Source organism: Gorilla gorilla, chromosome 20 (genome assembly GCF_029281585.2).
Source record: "Gorilla gorilla gorilla isolate KB3781 chromosome 20, NHGRI_mGorGor1-v2.1_pri, whole genome shotgun sequence".
Taxonomy (NCBI): Eukaryota; Metazoa; Chordata; class Mammalia; order Primates; family Hominidae; genus Gorilla; species Gorilla gorilla.
The window spans coordinates 60927025-60950080 of record NC_073244.2 but is presented as its reverse complement, the minus strand read 5'-3'; the positions used below and the strand labels follow the sequence as shown (position 1 = coordinate 60950080).

The window sequence follows — 23056 nt, the reverse complement described above, 5'->3', positions numbered from 1 at the left end:
GCCGTAAGTCATGATTGCACCACTGCACTTCAGCCTGGGTGACAGAGACAGACCCAGTCTCAAAAAAAAAGAATGATTTTGGAGAGGGAGGAATGTGCAGGGTCAGGACCACATTCCCAGAAGCTCCTGGCACAGACGCCTATGGGAAGATCCACCGTTTGCCTGCCACGGCCTCTCTGGGGTTTGACCCTCATTGCCTTGGAGTGACTTTTGCAAAACAACTTGATTTCTCACCTCAAAAATCAGTCTCTTTCTGGACTCCTGAAAGCCACCCAGCTTTTGTTCTTGTTGCTCTTCCTGCCTGTAATTGTCTCTCCTTGAATTCAATGTAGTAGTCAGGCTGTTCCTTTGGACAGTGTCAGAAACACAACTCAGAATGTCTCCACAAGGCCAGGCATGGGGGTCACAGCACTTTGGGAGGCTGAGACAGGAGGACCACGTGAGGCCAGGAGTTTGAGACCAGACTGGGCAACATAGTGAGACCCCATCTCTTTTTTCTTTTTTTTTTTTTTGAGACTGAGTCTCGCTCTGTCGCCCAGGCAGGAGTGCAGTGGCACGATCTGGGCTCACTGCAAGCTCCGCCTCCCGGGTTCACGCCATTCTCCTGCCTCAGCCTCCTGAGTAGCTGGGACTACAGGCACCCACAACCACGCCCGGCTAATTTTTTGTATTTTTAGTAGAGATGAGGTTTCGTGTTAGCCAGGATGGTCTTGATCTCCTGACATCGTGATCCGCCCGCCTTGGCCTCCCAAAGTGCTGGGATTACAGGCGTGAGCCACCGCGCCTGGCTGGAGACCTCATCTCTAAAAAAAAAAAAAAAAGCCTGCACACGAATGGAATGCTTGGTAATTAAAGCCTTCAGGGCAGGGCAGGCATCAGCCCAGGACTCTGTTTTTCTCTATCTCTTTGACTTTCCTTGGCATGGGTTTTAATGGCAGCAGTGGGCCATCTGGTACAGCCGCTGCCATCATGCTGGCTGCTGCCGGGAGGGCACAGAAAAGAGATGGACAGCCCCTCACCCCTGCAGTCTGCTGTCCGGGGGGCTGCCCCCACAGAGCTGGGCCGGGTTTTGTGCCAGGTGAGGGGGAGCTCCAGGCCGTCTCTGAGTGCCAGGGTCACAGGAGGCGCTCACAGCCATGTTGCTTCTGCCCCCGATGCCAGCCCAGTCCTAGTAAGGACCCAGAGCTCCCACCCCTGGCTGCACAAGGGTACAGTCAGGTGCCATGCTTTATGGAGCTGGCAGGAGCTGGGGACACACGGGAGCCCTGCCCCTTCCAAGATCAGGAGGGTGAGAGCTCCCCAGGAGCAACTGCAGCTGCCCAGGCCGTGGCTGCAATCCAGACACCCCCGTGCTATTGGGAGCTGGGAGTAGACAGGAGCCCCACCCAGTTGTGTCTGTGGATGTGGATGTGGGCCTCCTGCTCTACAGAGCAGGCAGGAGCCCTGCCCCCCAGGGCACAGCTGCAGCCCCCAAACCGGGGCTGTAGACCCAGGCATCCCTGCACTCCTGAGAGGCCTGGAAAGGCCTCCCTTGTCCTTGTAGGCTCAGAGGTGCCTGCTACCGCTGCCTGGCCTCTCCCCACTCCCTCTCCTGCTCTGATCTCAGAGTGGGGTTGGGGCTGAGCCCAGGTGCTGACATTGTCCACCAGGTGTGCACATGCTCAGGGTAGTGCTAACATGCCAGCACTCTGCCACCTTGGCCTCCTCCAGACATTGGGTGCCGAGGAGCACAAGAGGGGAACCTGAGGGGGTGCTAAGGGTGGCTGGGTGCTGGTGTGAAGGTGCCCCTTGGTGCCAGCAGCCTGGGCACCATGGATGGCCATGGGAGGCAGACAGGCTCCTGGGCAGAAGGGGGCAGGTCCCCAGTGAAGCCCCACCTTCAGGCCAGGGCAGGTTTGAAGCCTGGGGGCCAGGGTGCCAGTCCTGTGGACTGAAGGGGGAACTCATGGTGCTTTTTCCTGGTCCCACCCATCCTGCCATGGACCAATAAGCATGCACTTCCCCTCTCTGAGGCCCATAAAAGCTCCAGGCTCAGCCAGAGCCAGCAGAGGACAGAGAGACAACAGGATGACCAGCTACAGAGCGGAGCTACCCTCTCCAGGGCTCCTCTCTACTGAGAGCCGAGCACTTGGTGGGACAACCTGCCTACAGAGAAGAACTACCCACTGCGGGTCTCCTCTGAGCTGTTGTAATACTCAGTAAAGCTCCTGTTTGTCTTGTTCACCCTTCCGTTGTCTGCGTACCTCATTCTTCCTGGACACAGGACAAGAACTAAGGCAAAGGCACCACCAGCCACAGAGGTTTCTGGCCAGAAAAGCAACACCCCAAAGATCCTGTAACAGTTTCACCAGTTAAGTGTAGGCCTGGGCACTGGAGCCAGATGGTGCCTGTGACCTCAGGAAACTAATAGTGTGTGGGTAGGAAGTGTCCCTAAATACACTCTCCCCCAGCCTCTGTTTGTCTCTTCATCAGTAAAGGGGTACTACTAACTTTCCTCTGCTGAGGAATAAATGAGATGGTGACTGATGGGGCCGGGCGCAGTGGGCACGCCTGTAATCCCAGCACTTTGGGAGGCCGAGGCAGGCGGATCATGAGGTCGGGAGATCGAGACCATCCTGGCTAACACAGTGAAACCCCGTCTCTACTAAAAATACAAAAATATTAGCTGGGTGTAGTGGCGGGCGCCTGTAGTCTCAGCTACTCGGAAGGCTGAGGCAGGAGAATGGCGTGAACCTGAGAGTCGGAGCTTGCTGTGAGCCAAGATCACGCCACTGCACTCCAGCCTGGGTGACACAGCGAGACTCCGTCTCAAAAAAAAAAAAAAAAATGAGATGGTGACTGATATGTAGTTTGGATCTGAGTCCCTGCCCAAATCCCATCTTGAAATTTAATTTCCAGTTTTGGAGGCAGGGCCTGGTGCAAGGTGATTGGCTCATGGGGGTGGCTTTCTCCTGAATGGTTTAGCACCACCACCTTGGTACCACCCTCACGACAGTGAGTTCTCTCGAGATCTGGTCATTTGAAAGTGTGTAGTGTTGGGAATAGGCCCCCAAAATCTGGCCATAAACCGGCCCCAAAACTGGCCATAAACAAAATCTCTGCAGCACTGTGACATGTTTGTGATGGCCATGACGCCCACGCTGGAAGGCTGTGGGTTTACCGGAATAAGGGCAAGGAATACCTGGCCCACCCAGGGTGGAAAACTGCTTCAAGGCGTTGTTAAACCACAGAAAATAGCATGAACGATCTGTGCCTTAAGGACATGTTCCTGCTGCAGATAACTAGCCAGAGCCCATCCCTTTATTTCGACCCATCCCTTTGTTTCCCATAAGGAATACTTTCAGTTAATCTATAATCTATAGAAACAATGCTTATCACTGGCTTGCTGTCAAAAAATCTCTGTTCGAGGCTCTCAGCTCTGAAGGCTGTGAGACCCCTGATTTCCCACTCCATACCTCTATATTTTTGTGTGTGTGTCTTTAATTCCTCTAGCGCCACTGGGTTAGGGTCTCCCCGACCGAGCTGGTCTTCGCAGTGTAGCACCTTCCCCGCTCTCTCCTGCTCCTTCTCCCGCCTTGTGAGATGCTTGTTCCCCCTTCACCTTCTGCCATGACTGGAAGCTTCCTGAGGCCTCCCCAGAAGCAGAAGCCTGTGTTACACTTCCTGTACACAGTCTGCAGAACCATGAGCCAATTAAACCTCATTTTTTTTTTTTTTTGAGATGAAGTCTCACTCTGTGGCCCAGGGTGGAGTGCAATGGCATGATCTCACCTCACCGCAACCTCTGCTTCCCAGGTTCAAGTGATTCTCTTGCCTCAGCCTCCCAAGTAGCTAGGATTACAGGTGTGCACCACTGCACCCGGCTAATTTTTTTTTGTCTTGAACTCCTGACGTTAGGTAACCTGCCTGCCTTGGCAAATCCAAAGTACTAGGATTACAGGTGTGAGCCACCATGCCCAGCAAACCTCTTTTGTTTATAAATTACCCAGCCTCTGTCAGGTGCAGTGGCTCATGCCTGTAATTTGAGCATTTTGGGAAGCTGAGGTGGGCAGATCACTTGAGGTCAAGAGTTCAAGACCAACCTGGCCAACATGGTGAAATCCCGTCTCTACTAAAAATACAAAAATTAGGCCAGGCACAGTGGCTCACACCTGTAATCCCAGCACTTCGGGAGGCCAAGGCGGGCAGACCACCTGAGATCAGGAGTTCTAGCCAGCTTGGCCAACATGGTGAAACCCCATCTCTACTAAAAATACAAAAATCACCTGGGCATAGTGGTGCATGCCTGTAATCCCAGCTACTCGGGAGGCTGAGACAGCAGAGATCTCTTGAACCTGGGAGGCGGAGGTTGCAGTGAGCCAAGATTGCACCACTCCACTCCAGCCTGGGTGACAGAAAAAAGAAATTAATGGGTGGCTAAGCTGGGTGGTTCCAGCTCAGGGTCTCCCTGAAAATTGCAGTCATGACATCAGTCAGGGCTATCTTCACCTGAAAGCTTGACTGGGGCTGAAGAATCCCTTTCCAAAGTGATTAACTCACCTGGCCAGAGGACTTGGTTTCCTGCCACCCATGTTTCGCCAGAGTATGACTGCTTGAGTGTCCTCACTGTCACACGTGTCCGTGCAAAGAGACCACCTAACAGACTTTGTGTGAGCAACAAGGCTGTTTATTTCACCTGGGTGCAGGTGGGCTGAGTCTGAAAAGGGAGTCAGCAAAGGGTGGTGGGATTATCATTAGTTCTTATAGGTTTGGGATAGGCGTACAAATTACATTCTCAAGAGTGGGGAGAATATTGCAAAGTACCTTCTTAAGTGGGGTGGAGGGGAGAATATATCATATCAGTTAGCGTGGGGCAGGAACAAATCACCATGGTGGAATGTCATCAGTTAAGGCTATTTTCACTTCTTTTGTGGATCTTCAGTTGCTTCCGGCCATCTGGATGTGTACGTGCAGGTCACAGGGGATATGACGGCTTAGCTTGGGCTCAGAGGCCTGACACTCACCACATGGCAGCTGGCTTTCCTTAAAGGAAGTGATCTGAAAGGGAACAAGGTGGAAGCTGTAGTGGCTTTTCTGACCTATCCTGTGAAATCACACTCTGTCATTTCCAGAATATCCTCTTGGTCACACTGTTTAGCCCTATTGAGTGTGGGCAGAGACCACACAGCAGCATGAATACCTGGAGGTGTGACTCCTCAGGTGCCATCTTGGATGGCTTAATAGTTTTGATTCAGCATCTTTATTATTATAAAGAGTTTGGCTGGGTGTGGTGGCTCACTCCTGTAATCCCAGCACTTTGGGAGGCCAAGGCGGGAGGACCATGAGGGCAAGAGATCGAGACCATCCTGGCCAACATGGCAAAAGCCTATCTCTAACAAAAATATCAAAATTAGCAGGGCGTTGTCACACGCCTATAGTCCCAGCTACTCAGGAGGCTGAGGCAGGAGAATCACTTGAACCCGGAGGCGGAGGTTGCAGTGAGCTGAGATCACACCACTGCACTCCAGCCTGGCAACAGAGCAAGACTCCGTCTCAAAAAACAAAACAAAGCAAAACAAAACAAAACAAAACACACAAAAAAGAGTTTTAGCTACAGGCACAGTGACGCATGCCTGTAGTCCCAGCACTGTGGGAAACTGAGGCAGGTGGCTCACTTGAGCCCAGGGGTTTGAGACCAGCCTGGGCAACATGGCAAAACCCTCTCTCTACAAAAAATACAAAATTAGCAGCGCATGGTGGCACACACGTGTAGTCCCAGCTACTCCAGAAGCTGAGGTGGGAGGATCCCTTGAGCCCAGGAGGTCGAGGTGGCAGTGAGCCACATTTGTGTCATTGCACTCCAGCCTGGACGACAGAGGGAGACCCTATCTCAAAATAAATAAATAAAAATAAAAATAAACAGTTTTGACTTCACAACTAGCTAAAAAGTGTATTCCCTCACTCAGTGACTTTACTGTTCAGAGGTGTATACCTGCATTAAAAGCCCTTTCCTTCCTTCTCTGTAACTGGGGTAGGGAAGGGCTATCTCCTTGGACTGGAGTAACACACACAGATAAAAGCCGAATGCAAAGTTAACAGGAAACACTATTTCTCTCAAGGATACGCTTTGTTTGTTTTTTTTTTTTGAGATGAAGTCTCGCTCTGTCACCCGAGGTGGAGTGCAATGGCACGATCTCTGCTCACTGCAGCCTCTGCCTCCTGGGTTCAAGTGATTCTCTGGCCTCAGCCTCCCAAGTAGCTGGGATTACAGGAGCGCACCAGTACGCCCAGCTAATTTTTGTATTTTTAGTAGAGACAGGGTTTCACCATGTTGGCCAGGCTGATCTCAAACTCCTGACCTCAGGTGATCTGCCTGTCTTGGCCTCCCAAAGTGGTGGGATTTCAGGTATGAGCCACCACGCTGGCCAAGGACATGGTTTCTTACTCACAGAGACTTTGTTCTCTAAATTCATAAATTGTTGGAAATTCTATCAGTAAAAATGAAACATCCGAGTCTTGCTGACAGGATCTAATCCACTTGATACAGAGTAGCAGCCTTGATTTCCAAAGCAGGTGCACAGCTTCAGATAAAGGGTTTCTGGATGCAACATTTCACATGTACCTTCTTGTTTCCAGTGATTCAGGACACTGGTTTCACTTCACAGTCTTGACCCAATGTTGACCTTGCTTTGCTCTAAGCTATCATTTAGTTGTCACCTAAGCTCTACCCTCCCCCTTTATCTTGGCTTTTTCTTTTCTTTTTTCTTTTTGAGACAGGCTCTTCCTCTGTCACCCAGTCTGATTGCAGTGATGCAATTGATCACAGCTCATGGCAGCCGGGACCTCCCAAGCTCAAACAATCTTCCCACCTCAGCCTCCCAAGTAGCTGGGACTACAGGCACACACCACCACATCCAGCTAATTTTCTTTTTTTTCTGCTTCCTTTTCTTTTTGTTTTTTTAGATAGAGGCTTGCTCTGTTGCCCAGGCTGGGGTGCAGTGGCACGATCTTGGCTCACTGCAACCTCTGCCTCTTGGGTTCAAGCGATTCTCCTGCCTCAGCCTCCCAAGCAGCTGGGACTGCAGGCATGCGCCACCACTCCCAGCTAATTTTTTTGTATTTTTAGTGGAGACGGGGTTTCGCCATGTTGGCCAGGCTGGTCACAAACTTCTGACCTCAGATGATACACCCACTTCGGCCTCCCAAACAGCTGGGATTACAGGTGTGAGCTACCACGCCCGGCCCCCCCTCCTTTCTTTTGTTTTTTAGTTGACACAGGGTCTCACCATGGTACAGCCCAGGCTGGTCCTGAACTCCTGGCTTCAAGTGATCCTCCTGCCTTGGCCTCCCAAAGTGCTGGGACTATAGGAATGAGCCATCACACCTGGCCCCTTTCTTCAATTTTCAAATCAAACTGATCCTTCAAGGTGAAGGGGAAATACCTCCTCTGAGAAGTCTTCTCTGAATGTCAGAGGCAGACAATGTCTGATTTCTGCATGCTCCCCAACATTCAATCATACAGTTATTGAATAACACATTTTGAGAGATAACTATGAATCAAGTAACATGCGGGTTTCTGGGAGAATTGAGGACAAATTAACCTTGTGGAAATTTTGGGTGGATGAAAAAAACCAACATTAAATTAAAACACTGCACACATTTCAGCTGTGAGAAGCATTACAAATCCTGGGTGCTATGTGAGCTTTTTTTTTTTTTTTTTTTTTGAGTTGGAGTTTCCCTCTTGTTACTGAGGCTGGAGTGCAAGGTCACGATCTCGGCTCACTGCAACCTCTGCCTCCAGATTCAAACGATTCCCCTGCCTCAGCTCCCGAGTAGCTGGGACTACAGGTGCCTGCCACCACACCTGGCTAATTTAGAATTTTTAGTAGGGATAGGGTTTCACCGTGTTGGCCAGGCTGGTCTCAAACTCCTGACCTCAGGTGATCTACCCATCTCGGCCTCCCAAAGTGCTGGGATTACAGAAGTGAGCCACTGAGCCCAACCAGGAGCTTTTTCGAGAAAGAAGGAAGTCCAAGAGATCTTCCTGACACCCTAGTCTGACTCTGCCCTTTGCCTGCTCAAAATTTTCCCATGGTTCCCAGCGGCCTTCTGGACATAGATCAAGTCCCTTCTCTGACAGGCCCAAACCCTTTATCATCTCATCCTAGCTCATTTTTCTGAGTTTTCCTTAGTTGCTATTATTTTCTGTCTAAAGTGACATGTCATAATATTCATAAAGCACACAAGTCTTATGTGTACAGCTCAATGAATTGTAAATATGTGTATACCCGGCCGGGCACAGTGGCTCACGCCTGTAATCCCAGCACTTTGGGAGGCCGAGGCAGGTGGATCACTTGAGGTCAGGAGCTTGAGACCAGCCTGACCAACATGGTGAAACCCCATCTTTACTAAAAATACAAAATTAGCTGGGCGTGGTGTCGCATGCCTGCAATTCCAGCTACTTGGGAGGGTGAGGCAGGAGAATTGTTTGAACCCGGAGGCAGAGGTTGCAGTGAGCCGAGATCGTGCCATTGCACTCCATCCTGGGCAACAAGAGCAAAACTCCGTCTCAAAATAATAATAATAATAATAATAATAATAATAATAATAATAATAATAATGTGTATACCCATGTAAACACCATTCAGATAAAAATATGGCATATTTGGGGCACCCGGGGAGTGTCTCTTGTGGCCCCTCCCCTCCATACCCTGCTGATCTATCAGCACAGATTAGTTTCTGCCACTTTTTAAACTTCATATTCCTTTTCTTTTTACACAAACACAAACATTCGAGTCATGACTGGGTGGGGTGGCTCAAGCCTGTAATCTCAGCACTTTGGGAGGCCAAGGTGCGAGGATTGCTTGAGTCTGGGAGTTCAGAGACCAGCCTGAGCAACATAGAGAGACCTCATCTCCACATAAAAAGTTTTAAAAATTAACCAGGGGCGGTGTAGTCCCAGCTACTCAGGAGGCTGAGGTGGGAGGCTTGAGCCCGGGAATTCCAGGCTGCAGTGAGCCATGATTGGGCCACTGCACTCCAGCCTGGGCAACACAGCGAGACCCTGTCTCAAAAAAAAAAAAAAAAAAAAACCAGGAAAAAGCAAACAAACAGAAAAGCAGGCCTGGCGCGGTAGCTCATGCCTGTAATCCCAGCGCTTTGGAAGGCTGAGACGGGGTTATCTCTTGGGCTCACAAGTTAGAGACAAGCCTGGGCGTGGGCTATATAGCTAGATCCAGGTCTCTGCAAAAAAACAAAACCCTCAGTTTTTAGTCATCTACAACGTCCTGCCTGGAAGCACGCTATTTTGGGCCTCTGAGCTTTTGCACTTGCTATTCCTTCTGCGCTGGGGAGAGCTGAAACCCTGCCCGAAACTTCTAAAAATGGTGCCTGGATAAATGAAGGCATTAGAGCTGCGATTGGACGGGCGGCTGTTGGACGGCGCCACTGCTGGCACTTATCGGGAGATGCTCATTGGACAGTCATGTGACGGGACCAAACTTCCCGAGGGAGCGAGGCAGGTGCGGTCACGTGACCCGGCGGCGCTGCGGGGCAGCGGCCATTTTGCGGGGCGGCCACGTGAAGGACGCACGTTCAGCGGGGCTCTCACGTGACCCGGGCGCGCTGCGGCCGCCCGCGCGGACCCGGCGAGAGGCGGCGGCGGGAGCGGCGGTGATGGACGGGTCCGGGGAGCAGCCCAGAGGCGGGGGTGAGGCGGGAGGCAGACGGGCGGGAGGAGGGCGAGCCCCCTCGCCGGCCCGTCCGGGATCCTTCCTACCGGCCTGGGGCTGTGCGATCTCCAAGCACTGAGGGGCAGAAACTCCCGGATCGGGCGCTGCCAGCCTCCAGCCCCCTCCGTCCTCGGAGGTTCCTGGCTCTCTGATCCCCGTGCCCCGATCCCTGCCTCTCTGGCGCTCTCGGACCCCCGAGAACCAGGGGATCTCGGAAGCCAAGCCCCCGGGCAGGCCCGGGCTTGTCGCCCGCACCACTTCCTGCCTCTGGCACTGGTGGGAGGGGCGGGTCTCGCCTCTGCCCCCTCAGGCCAGGGGTCTGGATGCATTTAGCGTTCCCCTAGCCTCTTTCCCCGGGGAGAATGTAGGATACAGGCCCAGCCTCCTGGCCTTTCTCCATCAGGGACTTAGTTGTCTGGGCCCCCCCGTCACTTTATCTGCTAGGGTCCCAGAAGTCCAGGGTCCCCAGCTCTGTCGTCCTTCAGGGGCCGTGAGTCTCCACAGTCTCCTGATCCCCTAGAACCCAAGAGTCCAGGTACCTCTTCCCTTCCTTTCTCCTCTAGGGCCCACCAGCTCTGAGCAGATCATGAAGACAGGGGCCCTTTTGCTTCAGGGGTGAGTTTGAGGTCTGATTATTGTGGCACAGATTTGAGGAGTGACACCTCGTTCTGATTCTGCACCCTCACTCCATCCCCACTCTAGTTTCATCCAGGATCGAGCAGGGCGAATGGGGGGGGAGGCACCCGAGCTGGCCCTGGACCCGGTGCCTCAGGATGCGTCCACCAAGAAGCTGAGCGAGTGTCTCAAGCGCATCGGGGACGAACTGGACAGTAACATGGAGCTGCAGAGGTGTGGGCCCCTGGGGACCCAGAAGTCCAGCCACTGGGCTCCTTCAGGACACAGGACTCTCAGCCCCGCATTCTCCTCCTCCCCTAAGAACTAGGAGTCTGGGCCCCACAACTCAGCGCAAGCATTCCGGACTCCCAGCCCTCTTCTCTGCCAGGATCTTAAAACCTCCTTCAGGGAGTCATTTTTCCCACCTTCCTAAATGTCTGTCTTGTCCCCTTCCCTTGTCCCCCGTTGGCCTGTTGCTTTTCATTTCAGCCTGGCTTGGGGCTCAGTCTCCTTATCTTCAGTGTGCGGTGGATGCGGGAATTTCCGCCATCAGCCTGATGCCCGCTCCCCGGCACTGGTTCTCCTCTCTCCTGCAGGATGATTGCCGCCGTGGACACAGACTCCCCCCGAGAGGTCTTTTTCCGAGTGGCAGCTGACATGTTTTCTGACGGCAACTTCAACTGGGGCCGGGTTGTCGCCCTTTTCTACTTTGCCAGCAAACTGGTACTCAAGGTGGGCAGCTGCAGGGCAGTGAGCCCAGGGATGCCCCCCTCAGACCTGTGAGGACCTGGGGATCGTGGTATCAACCCCCTGCAGTGGCCCAGTGACCACAGAGGGCATGGAGAGAGATGGCTGTGCACTGGGTGTCTGCTCCTTCTTTTATTCATTCAACAAGCATTTACTGGACCTGCTATGTGCCAGGCCTGTACCTGGCACCTGGGACACAGCACCGTACAAAGCAGGCTACATCCCTGCTGTCAGGGAGTTCACGTGCAGGGGTGAAGTAAAGTGGGCAGTGTGATTTAGCAGAGTGGTCAGGAAAGATTTCTATTTTTTTTTTTTTTTTTTTTGAGATGGAGTTTTGCTCTTGTTGCCCAGGCTTGAGTGCAATGGCATGATCTTGGTTCACTGCAACCTCTGCCTCCCAGGTTCAAGCGATTCTCCTGCCTCAGCTTCCTGAGTAGCTGGGATTACGGGTGTGCACCATTATCCCTGGCTTTTTTTTTTTTTTTGTATTTTTAGTAGAGATGGGGTTTCACCATGTTGGTCAGGCTGGTCTTGAACTCCTGACCTCAAGTGATCCACCTGCCTTGGCCTCCCAAAGTGCTGGGATTACAGGCATGAGCCACCGCAACGAGCCAGGAAAGACTTCTAAGAGCAGGTGACATCAAAGAGCAGGTGACATTAAAGCCAAAGCTAGAATGATAAGAAGCATGCAGTGATCTATAGTGATCGGGGGGAAGAGGCATCTGGTAGAGGGAACAGCAAGTGCAAAGGCCCTGAGGTAGGACCAAGCCTCATCTTTTGACGGTAGGGAGGAGGCCAGTGCTGTTGGAACAGAGTGAGCTGGGGAGAGGGTGGGAAAGGAGGGCACAGTTGGGCAGGGGCAGATTGTATGGAGTTTTTCGGGCTGCTGGAAAGACTTTTTCTTTTCTTTTTTTTTTTTTTGAGACAGAATCTCACTTTGTTGCCCAGGCTGGAGTGCAATGGCGCCATCTCGGCTCACTGCAACCTCTGCCTCCCGGGTTCAAGTGACTCTCATGCTTTAGCCTCCCAAGTAGCTAGAATTACAGGCACACACCATCATGCCTGGCTAGTTTTTGTATTTTTAGTAGAGATGGGGTTTCGCCATGTTGGCCAGGCTGGTCTCAAACTCCTGGCCTCAAGTGATCCGCCCACCTTGGCCTCCCAAAGTGCTGGGATTACAGGCGTGAACCACTGCACCCAGCCTGGAAAGACTTTAACTTTACTCTGAGTGTGATGGAAGTGATTGGCTGGTTTTAAATACGGAAGTGACAGGACCTGATTTATAAATTTAAGAGATTATTCTAGCAAGTATAGATGCCCCTTGACTTGCAATGGTGTTACATCCTAGTAATCCCATCATAAATTGAAAATAACATAAGTTGAAAATGCATTCAATGCCCTGATAAACCCATAGTAAGGTCAAAATTGTAAGTCAAACCATCATAAGTTGGGGACTGTCTGTATAGCAAAATGTTAATTGTAGAATCTAATTGTAGGTGGCGGCTGTATGGCTTTTAACTGTGAAATTCTTTTAACTTTTCATTATGAAGATTCTCATAAGAAAATATGGTGGGGGTGGTGGTGAAATGCTCCTGGCTGTTGTTGGCCAAAAGAGATCATGGGGCACAAGGGCAGAAGCAAGGATCCTGGAGAGGTGGCACCTGTCATAGTCTTGCTGAAAGATGACAAGCCCTGGTGGTAGCAGCAGAGGTGCTGGGGGGGGGGATTTTTTTTTTTTAAGAGGTAGGGTCTTGCTCTGTTGGCCAGGCTGGAGTGCAGTAGTGATCATAGCTCACTGCAGCCTCAAACCGCTGGGCTCAAGCAGTTCTCTCGCCTCAGTCTCCAGAGTAGCTGGGACTACAGGAGCATGCCACCACGCCCCACTAACTGTTGCATTAGTCTTTTTCTATAGAGGTCGGGTGTCGCTATGTTGTCCAGGCTGGTCTCCAACAGGGAGGGATATTTCTTTTTGGAAGATTTTTTTTTTTTTTTTTTTTTTTTTTTGAGACAGGGTCTCGCTCTGTTACCAAGGCTGGAATGCAGTGGCATGACCTTGGCTCACTGCAGTCTCCACCTCCTGGGTTCAAGCAATTCTACCTCAGCCTCCTGAGAAGCTGGGATTACAGGCTCTCCCCACCACACCAGCTAATGGGAGGGATATTTCTTTCTTTCTTTTTTTTTTTTTTTTCTGAGACGGAGTCTCTCTCGGTTGCACCCAGGCTGGAGTGCAGTGGCGCAATCTCGGCTCACTGCAACCTCCATCTCCTGGGTTTAAGCGATTCTCCTGCCTCAGTCTCCCGAGTAGCTTGGGATTATAGGCATCTGCCACCACACCCAGCTAATTTTTGCATTTTTAGTAGAGATGGGGTTTCACCATGTTGGCCAGGCTGGTCTCGAACTCCTTACCTCAGGTGATCCGCCTGCCTCGGCCTCCCAAAGTGCTGGGATTACAGGCGTGAGCCACCGTGCTCAGCTGAGAGGGATATTTCTTGATGTGTTTTCAAGATTGAGCTGATGGGGCTTGAATGTCGGAGGTAAGGGGAATAGCAGTGCAGGTGATGGTGGGACCACCTACAGAGCGGGGATGACAGAATGAAGTGGCCAGATAAAGGCTGCAGGAGAAGTCTTGGGAGTTGGGAGAGCAGGTTGGGGTCCATGGTCAGGGGTTGATCTTCTCTGGTCCAGAAAAGTCCTCTCTGGCTGGGCGTGGTGGCTCACGCCTGTAATCCCAGCACTTTGGGAGGCCGAGGCAGGGGGATCATGAGGTCAGGAGATCGAGACCATCCTGGCTAACATGGTGAAACCCCGTCTCTACTAAAAATACAAAAAATTAGCCGGGCGTGGTGGTGGGCACCTGTAGTCCCAGCTACTCGGGAGGCTGAGGCAGAAGAATGGCGTGAACTGGGAGGCGGAGTTTGCAGTGAGCTGAGATTGCACCACTGCACTCCAGCCTGGAGTGACAGAGTGAGACTCCGTCTCAAAAAAAAAAAAAAAAAAAAGAAAAGTCCTCTCTGGGGAAGTGACATTTGCCCTGAGAGCTGAAGGGTAAGAATTTGCTTGGTCGAGGCCTGTTTAGGCGGAAACAGGAGTACATGAAGAAGTCCCGAGGCAGGAAGAATTTGATGGGAATTTAAAAAATTAAAAAAAAAAAAAAAATGGGGCTGGGCATGGTGGCTCACACCTGTAATCCTGGCACTTTGGGAGGCTGAGGCATGCGGATCACCTAAGGCCAGGAGTTTGAGACCAGCCTGACCAACATGGTGAAACCTTGTCTGCACTAAAAATTCAAAAAAAAAAAAAAAATAGCCCGGTGTGGTGGCGGATGCCTGTAATACCAGCTGCTTAGGAGGCTCAGGCAGGAGGATCACTTAAATCTGGGAGGTGGAGGTTGCAATGAGCCGAGACTGCGCTATTGTACTCCAGCCTGGGCAACAAGATCAAAACTCCATCTCAAAAAAAAAAAAAAAAAAAAAATTAGCCAGGCATGTTGGCAGGCACCTGTAATCCCAGCCCTTTGGGAGGCTGAGGCAGGAGAATTGCTTGAACCCGGAAGGCAGAGCTTTCAGTGAGCCGAGATTGCGCCACTGCACTCCATCCTGGGTGTCAGAGCAAGACTCCATATTAAAAAAAAAAAAAAAAAATGGAAGCAGCTCAGCGAGGCACAAAACAGGAAGTGGAAAGGTGGAGTGAGGTCAGGCCAAAGCCTGCACACAGGGCTTGTGGGCTGCGCTGTGCCTTCGGGTCTTCATCCTGAGGGTACTGGGGAGCCACAGAAGGCTCAGGGGTGGGGCAGTTGAGAGTAACATTATCTTGTTTAGAATTTTATTTTTTTTATTTATTTATTTTTTGAGACAGATTCTTGCTCTATTGTCCAGGCTGGAGTGAAATGGCGTGATCTGGGCTCACTGCAACCTCTGCCTCCTGGGTTCAAGTGATTCACCTGCCTCAGCATCCCAAGGAGCTGGGATTACAGGTGCCTGCCACCACACCCAGCTAATTTTTGTATTTATTTATTTTGAGATGGAGTTTTGCTCTTGTTGCCCAGGCTGGAGTGCAATGGCGCAACCTCGGCTCACTGCAACCTCTGCCTCCCGGGTTCAAGCAATTCTCCTGCCTCAGACTCCCAAGTAGCTGGGATTACAGGCATGTGCCACCACGCCCGGCTAATTTTGTATTTTTAGTAGAGATGGCAGTACTCCGTATTGGTCAGGCTGGTCTTGAACTCCCGACCTCAAGTGATCCACCTGCCTTGGCCTCCCAAAGTGCTGGGATTACAGGCATGAGCCGCCGCACCTGGCCATGTTTACAATTTTTGAAGCCGACTTCAATTGTGGGTGGCAGAAATCTTTGAGGGGAGGCAAAGAATTGAGAAAGGAGGTTTGGGGCCACTATCTCCAGGCAGTGGGGACAAGGTTCAGTCCCTAAAGCCCACTCCACTCCCCACAGGCCCTGTGCACCAAGGTGCCGGAACTGATCAGAACCATCATGGGCTGGACGTTGGACTTCCTCCGGGAGCGGCTGTTGGGCTGGATCCAAGACCAGGGTGGTTGGGTGAGACTCCTCAAGCCTCCTCACCCCCACCACCACGCCCTCACCACTGCCCCTGCCCCACCGTCCCTGCCCCCCGCCACTCCTCTGGGACCCTGGGCCTTCTGGAGCAGGTCACAGTGGTGCCCTCTCCCCATCTTCAGATCATCAGATGTGGTCTATAATGCGTTTCCTTACGTGTCTGATCAATCCCCGATTCATCTACCCTGCTGACCTCCCAGTGACCCCTGACCTCACTGTGACCTTGACTTGATTAGCGCCTTCTGCCCTCCCTGGAGCCTCCACTGCCTCTGGAATTGCTCAAGTTCATTGATGACCCTCTGACCCTAGCTCTTTCTTTTTTTTTTTTTTTTTTTCCCACTGAGAAGGGGTCTCGCTATGTTGCCCAGGTTGGTCTCGAACTCCTGGCCTCAAGCGATCCTCCCGCCTCGGCCTCTCAAAGTGCTGGGATTACAGGTGTGAGCCACCATGCCTGGCCTGAGTCCAGCTCTTTAATGCCCATTCATCTCAGTCCCCTGCCCGCAATCCTGCCTTCTGGCCTCCTCCGTCCCTGATCCCGCCTCTGCCTGCCCAGGGGCTGCCCCTGGCCGAGTCACTGAAGCGACTGATGTCCCTGTCTCCAGGACGGCCTCCTCTCCTACTTTGGGACGCCCACGTGGCAGACCGTGACCATCTTTGTGGCGGGAGTGCTCACCGCCTCACTCACCATCTGGAAGAAGATGGGCTGAGGCCCCCAGCTGCCTTGGACTGTGTTTTTTCTCCATAAATTATGGCATTTTTCTGGGAGGGGTGGGGACTGGGGGACATGGGCATTTTTCTTACTTTTGTAATTATTGGGGGGGGTGGGGAAGAGTGGTCTTGAGGGGGTAATAAACCTCCTTCGGGACACACTTCGGCATCTGAGTCACTGGGCCTCTGCCCTGCTCCCCAGCACGTCAGGAGAGCAGGCCCTGTCTGCCGCCCCACGCCGGGCCCGCCGTCTGCTGGCCTAGAGATACCTGCTTGGGCCACTCAGGGACGTGGGACTCTCTGCACTCACTTGACATCTTTTTCTAGGGTGCCCTGTGGGGTCTGTGGGTTAGGGATGAGTTGGTCCCGGGCCTGACCTGCAGGAGCTCACGGGAAAGGAAAAGAAGGGAGCTCACGGGAAAGGAGGGTGATAGGTGGTACATCTGTCGCAGCCCAGGATGATCTGTGCGGGACAGAGGCAGCAGCCTGTGAGGCCCAAGCAGGCGTGTGGGTAGGGGAAGAACAGCACGGCCGGCTGCAGAGCAAGCCTCCGGGGCCCGGGGACCACAGCCTGGTGTGTCACACGTAAGACCTCAGGAGGCCATACCTTTACTGAGCTGGAGAATGGGAGTGGGGGGAGGAGGGATGGGAGGACCAGAGGAGCAGGAAGGGCTCTGGAGCCTGGTGGTGAGGTCGCTGGAGGGTGGCAGGCTGAGGACACCAGGGCGAGGGCCCACGGGAGAGGCCTCCTGAGCTGGGCTGAGGACAGAGAGGAAGGGACCTGACTGGGGACTGAGAGGCTGGAGGGCAGGGCAGAGGAGGAGGAACCTGGTCTGGCCCCACAGCTGGGTGGGGCCCCCCTGGAGAGGAACTGCCGGAAGAAGGTGCTGAGCTCAGAGGCCCAGTGACCTTAGACACAGGCGGAGCGAAGACAAGGGGGCTAGAGGATGTGGGTTCTCAGTCACAGGGTCTCTGGCGCCCCCCTCTGGGTCTTTACCCCCTCCCATCTCTGGGTCTCTGTCCCCACTTCTCTCTCTGGGTCTTTGCTTTCCGAGCCTCTGTTCCCACCCCACCTTTGGCCCTCTTTCTCTGGGCCTCTTTCCACCCCTGGCACCCAGATCTCTGGCCCCCTCTCTCTGGGTCTCTGTCCCCCCCCCTCTGGATCTCTGGCCCCCCATCTCTCTCTGGGTCTGTCCCCCCACCCTGAGTTTCTGTCCCCCTCTCTCTGGGTCTCTGTCCTCTCTCTGGTTGTCACTCTCTCTTGGGTCTCTGTACCTCCCCTCTCTCTGGGTCTCTTTCCCTCTCCCCGGTCTCTGTCCCCCGCCCCCGGGTCCCTGTCCCCCCCCCAGGTCTCAGTCCTCCCTAGTCTCTGTCCCCTTCTCTCTGAGTCCCTGTCCCCCCTCTCTCTGGGTCTCTGTCCCCCCTTCTCTGGATCTGTGTCCCCACCTCTCTCTGGATCTCTGTCCCCCACTCTGGATTTCTATCCCCTCCCGCCGGGTCCCTCTGGGTCTCTATCCCCCCCACCCCCGGGTCTCTGTACCTCCCTGCCTCTGTCCCCCCCCCCCCCCCGGGTCTCTTTTCCCCTCCCTCTGGGTCTCTGTCCCCCTCTCTCTAGGTCTGTCCCCCTCTCCTCTCTCTCAGGGTCTCTGTACCCCTCTGTCTCCGGGTCTGTTTTCCCCTCTCTCTGGGTCTCTGTCCCCCTGCCCAGGTCTCTGTCCCCCTCTCTCAGGGTCTCTGAGTCTCTTTTTCTCTGGGCCTCTGTCTCCCCACCCCACGTTCTCTATGGTCTTCAGATTCTGTCTCTCTCAGCCCCTCCTCTCCCTCCACCTATGGGCCCCAAGGCCCCTCTCGGCCGACTAAAGGTCTCTGGGCTGAGGTATGACATTTGGTAAATGAGTAACTCGGGCCCCACAGTCAACGGGGTGCTTTGGACGGCTGCCCCTCCTCCACGGACTCTTCCCAGAGACCCCAAGTCAGGGGACAGAGAGGGGCAGAGGATCAATGAGTGTACACTGAGCCACCACCCAGAGTGAGGGGACAATATGGCCACAGGCAGGATCCCAGAAAAAAAAAAATTATGGGAACCAAAAAGACACGGAGACAAAGCACACAGCCGGCTTCCAACAAGGGGGGACCTTGGGGTAGGGGGCCCGATTTGGGTCTGAGCCAGGTCTAGTTCTGAGGGTCCCACCAAAAAAGTCGGGGAGTGCCAAGGGGATGAGGTCAGCGAGTGGCCCCACCCCCCTCCGTCCCCGCGGGGGCCCCTTCCCGCGCTGAGCTCAGCATGACTCAGCAGTCGCTGCCTGCAACAAGGACCCCAGATACCGGCCTGGCGGGGCATCTGCAGATCCCCTCGGTCAGGGGCTGCCCCGCCTGGGCTGTTCGGAGCAGCTCCTCTGTAGGGCAGGGCCTGACCTCACCCCACACCCCAGTGGCTTCAGCTCCCTGCCCAGCGCACGGGCTGCCTCCATCAGGGCACTTAAGTAGAGTCAAGGTTTGCGCCGACTCCGACTCCGTCTCCCAGAAATCAACGTGGACCAGGCCCACTTAAAAAATATGCATTAGTCGAAGACAGACGTCTCGTCCATAGGTCCCCAGACTGTTTGTCCACAACGCAGGGCTTCTCTTTGTGGGCCTGAAAGAGCACACGTCAGGCAAGACACGAGGGCAACTTCAGAGACACTGTTCAGGGCCACGGAGAATTCTCGAAGTCTGTGAGTTGCCTCCAAAACAGCCTCCAGGAAATGCAATCCCAGAGACACCGCAAAGCTCAAAACAGACTTTTCGTTCCTCCCCATTTCCACTCCCAGAAAAAGCCTGGGCCCCTGAAAGAGCTCCAAGGTATCCCTAAAGTCCCAGCCCATCTTTGGAGGGTTCCAGAGGGCTGTCCAGGGTTCCAGAAGTCACCCTACCTCATACAATGCTCCTCCTGGGCTTCCCGCACTGGGTGAAACCCACGGCTCCAGAATAACTGCCCTTTCCAACTTGCAGAGCACCTCAAGAACCTAAAGATTTCCCCGGGGAGGGCTCCAAAATATAGAGAGTTTGCATCGTGAACCCCCACCTCTGTAAATCCCAGGACTCCAGTCCCCGCACCACTCCATCTTCCAGAGATCTCCAGGGGTCCAGAAATAACACCTCACAGCCTTCCAAGCTTCCCAAGGATCCGGAGACTCCTTATCTCGCAGCGCAAACCTCAGGCAACTACAGGTCCTCCCTGCACCTTTGAGGTGCCCCTCCCCCCATCCAAGGTTCCAGAAAAATCCATGCCCTCGGAAACCCCAGAATCTTACTTTCCTGAGGCACCCCCAGGACCCCAGGGTCATCAGTTCACAGGGCCGTTAGTGCTCCCATAAAACTCTAGCCTCCCAGAGGGACCCCAGCCCCCACCCTCCCGCCCACGAAACCCTGCATTTCCAGAATCAGCCCCAGGGCCCCAACCCCCGCAAGCCCCCATTTCACAACACGCTGGCGCTACAGGCGCGTGACTTCCCCTTGCTTTGGGGCGGGGGGCTGAGACTCCTATGTACTCCGGATTGGTCAGGCACGGCCTTCGGCCCCGCCTCCTGCCACCGCAGATTGGCCGCTAGCCCTCCCCGAGCGCCCCGCCTCCGAGGGCCAGCGCACTATAAAAGAAGCCGCCCTAGCCACGTCCCCTCGCAGTTCGGCGGTCCCGCGGGTCTGTCTCTTGCTTCAACAGTGTTTGGACGGAACAGATCCGGGGACTCTCTTCCAGCCTCCGACCGCCCTCCGATTTCCTCTCCACTTGCAACCTCCGGGACCATCTTCTCGGCCATCTCCTGCTTCTGGGACCTGCCAGCACCGTTTTTGTGGTTAGCTCCTTCTTGCCAACCAACCATGAGCTCCCAGATTCGTCAGAATTATTCCACCGACGTGGAGGCAGCCGTCAACAGCCTGGTCAATTTGTACCTGCAGGCCTCCTACACCTACCTCTCTCTGGTGAGTCCCCAGGACGCCCCTGGCCCTAATTTCCTCCAGCTGCGCACCTCCGGCCCTCACTGCGCGCGCCAGCCTTCTTTGTGCGGTCGGGTAAACAGAGGGCGGAGTCCCCTTGGCCTCGCCTCCCGCTAACCATTGTTGCCTCCATCTCTTCCCGTAGGGTTTCTATTTCGACCGCGATGATGTGGCTCTGGAAGGCGTGAGCCACTTCTTCCGCGAATTGGCCGAGGAGAAGCGCGAGGGCTACGAGCGTCTCCTGAAGATGCAAAACCAGCGTGGCGGCCGCGCTCTCTTCCAGGACATCAAGGTAACTAGTGTGTGGGTAATGGACTACATCTCCCAGCAGGCCGTGCGCGCGAGGAGCCTTGATTTGAGGGCTTAGGTGTCGCGTGGGCTTCTGGGAGATTGAGTTCGGTCTTGTGAGCCCTCTTAACCGCTGGAAATAGAGGCGCACCTCGTGCAGTGCCCACAAGACGCGGCAGTCCACACCGCTGCATGGTCTTAGGGACGTATAGCTGTAAGAGCTAGGACAGGGTGCGAAGAGTGATAAATACAAGCTGTCACACGTCTTTGTGGCCTGGGCCTCTGACCCCCAACGACTCTTGGGAAATGTAGGTTTAGTTCTATATGCCGAGTGTGGGTATTCTGAGCCATTTCTCCCTTCTGTATAGAAGCCAGCTGAAGATGAGTGGGGTAAAACCCCAGACGCCATGAAAGCTGCCATGGCCCTGGAGAAAAAGCTGAACCAGGCCCTTTTGGATCTTCATGCCCTGGGTTCTGCCCGCACGGACCCCCATGTACGTACCCGCTGCATCCATGGCTACCCAACCATACCCCTCAAGCCTCTGCTCCCTTTGGGCAAATTTCCTTCAGAGCCTCATTTCACACCTGTCACATTTTAATCTGCAACTGGCTGCTCTCTCTCCCTCTTTTCCAGGGATTGGGTTTCTAATTTCTCCCTCTTCTCTCTCAGCTCTGTGACTTCCTGGAGACTCACTTCCTAGATGAGGAAGTGAAGCTTATCAAGAAGATGGGTGACCACCTGACCAACCTCCACAGGCTGGGTGGCCCGGAGGCTGGGCTGGGCGAGTATCTCTTCGAAAGGCTCACTCTCAAGCACGACTAAGCCTTCTGAGCCCAGCGACTTCTGAAGGGCCCCTTGCAAAGTAATAGGGCTTCTGCCTAAGCCTCTCCCTCCAGCCAATAGGCAGCTTTCTTAACTATCCTAACAAGCCTTGGACCAAATGGAAATAAAGCTTTTTGATGCAGCTGGTGGTTTTGTGTGTGGTGTGGAAGATGAGGTGGGATCTGTTCTCATAAAGCTTCTGGCTGGGTTGGGATGCCAGTGAAAGAGGAGTTGGCCCCATCTCCCATTTTCTTACCTGTCCTAAGACAAGAAGCTATCTGGGTAGTGTTGAACCTGAGGGTTCTCTGCTTGCCTGGCTGTTAACTGTCCCTCCCAGATGGTAGAGATAGACTCCAGGGAATTGAATTAAGACCTAGGTTGGTACCTAGAAACATCTGTTAGGTCTCAGCCAGAAACAGCCCTATTTAACGAGTGATTATGGGGCCGGGTGGGTCGCTCACCTGATGTCAGGAGTTCAAGACCAGCCTGACCAACATGAAGAAACCCCGTCTCTACTAAAATACAAAATTAGCTGGGTGTGGTGGCTCATACCTGTAATCCCAGCTAGTCAGGAGGTTGAGGTAGGAGAATCGCTTGAACCTGGGAGGCGGAGGTTGCAGTGAGCTGAGATGGCGTCATTGCACTCCAGCCTGGGCAAAAAGAGTGGAACTCCCATCTCAAACAAAAAACATGTCTGCCTCACGGAAGTTGCGGTGAGCTGAGATCGCGCCACCGTGCTCCAGCTTGGGCAGCAGAGTAAGACTCTGTCTCAAAAAAAAAAGCCTCAATTCTGGGAGGCAGTTGGAATTATTAGGCCCTTTATATGGGCACATTGACGCTATTGCTATGCAACTTGCATGGCAACCAGGAGGCTCACTGCGGTCTTTGCTCCAGAGTTGAGAGATTACGGCCCAAGCTTCAGTAATCCCAATGTGAGGCGCACACTGAGAGGAACTGGCAAGTGGAGCTGAGCAGCCAGGAACACGTGATGCCCAAGCAATGCTGGACAAGGGGTTTTAGGGTTCATCACAGAAATGGGATGTGAAACTTTGGGCCGGATTCTCCGAATGGGAACTGAAGAAGCTTAAAACAGGCCTTAAAAAGCACTTGCTAGGTCCAAGCTGCAAAACTGCTGTGTCAGCTCTGACTCTTCCCCTTCTCCTTCCCCTGGGGCTGGGGCAGGGTGGCTCAAGCCTGTAATCCCAGCACTTTGGGAGGCCAAGGCAGGAGGATCACTTGAGCCCAGGAGGTTGAGACCAGCCTAAGCAACATAGGGAGACCCCCCATTCTCTAAAAAAAAAATAAATAAATTTAACCAGGTGTGGTGGCATGTGCCTATAGTCCCTGTTACTTGTGAGGCTGAGGCGAGAGGATCACTTGAGCCTGGGAGGTTGAGGCTGCAGTGAGCCATGATTGCTCCATTGCACTCCAGTCTGGGATTCAGAGGGAGAGACCCTGTATCAAAAAAAGAAGTGGCCAGGCGCGGTGGGTCACACCTGTAATCCCAGCACTTTGGGAGGCCGAGGCGGGCAGATCACCTGAGTTTAAGGGTTTGGAGACCAGCCTGGCCAACAACGTGAAACCCCGCCTCTACTAAAAATACACAAATTAGCCCGGTGTA

The 23056-nt window shown here is 53.5% G+C and overlaps 2 protein-coding genes across 7 annotated transcripts; both read left to right on the top strand.

Moving 5' to 3' along the window:
- The first annotated feature begins 9550 nt into the window (after positions 1-9550).
- BAX (BCL2 associated X, apoptosis regulator) lies at positions 9551-16510 on the top strand. 6 transcript variants are annotated; one of them, XM_004061110.5, is made up of 6 exons: positions 9583-9688; positions 10274-10325; positions 10413-10559; positions 10922-11057; positions 15519-15623; positions 16244-16510. In XM_004061110.5, exons 1-6 carry the CDS (start codon positions 9655-9657, stop codon positions 16346-16348), a joined length of 579 nt encoding a protein of 192 aa, XP_004061158.1. In that variant the 5' UTR covers positions 9583-9654; the 3' UTR covers positions 16349-16510. The 6 variants fall into 6 exon arrangements, with proteins under 6 accessions (XP_055226016.1, XP_055226014.1, XP_004061158.1 ...); XM_019014550.4 differs by having other exon boundaries at positions 16195-16510; XM_055370043.2 differs by having other exon boundaries at positions 15764-16510.
- Positions 16511-18661: 2151 nt separating this feature from the next.
- FTL (ferritin light chain) lies at positions 18662-21577 on the top strand. Its single transcript, XM_019014555.4, has 5 exons — positions 18662-19063; positions 19429-20309; positions 20470-20616; positions 20981-21106; positions 21283-21577. Exons 2-5 carry the CDS (start codon positions 20208-20210, stop codon positions 21433-21435), a joined length of 528 nt encoding a protein of 175 aa, XP_018870100.2. The 5' UTR covers positions 18662-19063; positions 19429-20207; the 3' UTR covers positions 21436-21577.
- The last annotated feature ends 1479 nt before the right edge of the window (positions 21578-23056 follow it).

What these genes read in the sequence shown, in the direction of transcription:
- BAX (XM_055370039.2), top strand. Translation starts at nt 9,655, where the DNA reads ATGGACGGGTCCGGGGAGCAGCCCAGAGGCGGGG. An exon ending in GGGGCCCTTTTGCTTCAGGG is followed by an intron (nt 10,326 to 10,412) that starts GTGAGTTTGAGG and finishes TCCCCACTCTAG; the next exon opens with TTTCATCCAGGATCGAGCAG. An exon ending in CCAGCAAACTGGTACTCAAG is followed by an intron (nt 11,058 to 15,518) that starts GTGGGCAGCTGC and finishes CACTCCCCACAG; the next exon opens with GCCCTGTGCACCAAGGTGCC.
- FTL (XM_019014555.4), top strand. Translation starts at nt 20,208, where the DNA reads ATGAGCTCCCAGATTCGTCAGAATTATTCCACCGACGTGGAGGCAGCC. An exon ending in CCTACACCTACCTCTCTCTG is followed by an intron (nt 20,310 to 20,469) that starts GTGAGTCCCCAG and finishes CTCTTCCCGTAG; the next exon opens with GGTTTCTATTTCGACCGCGA. An exon ending in CTGCCCGCACGGACCCCCAT is followed by an intron (nt 21,107 to 21,282) that starts GTACGTACCCGC and finishes CTTCTCTCTCAG; the next exon opens with CTCTGTGACTTCCTGGAGAC.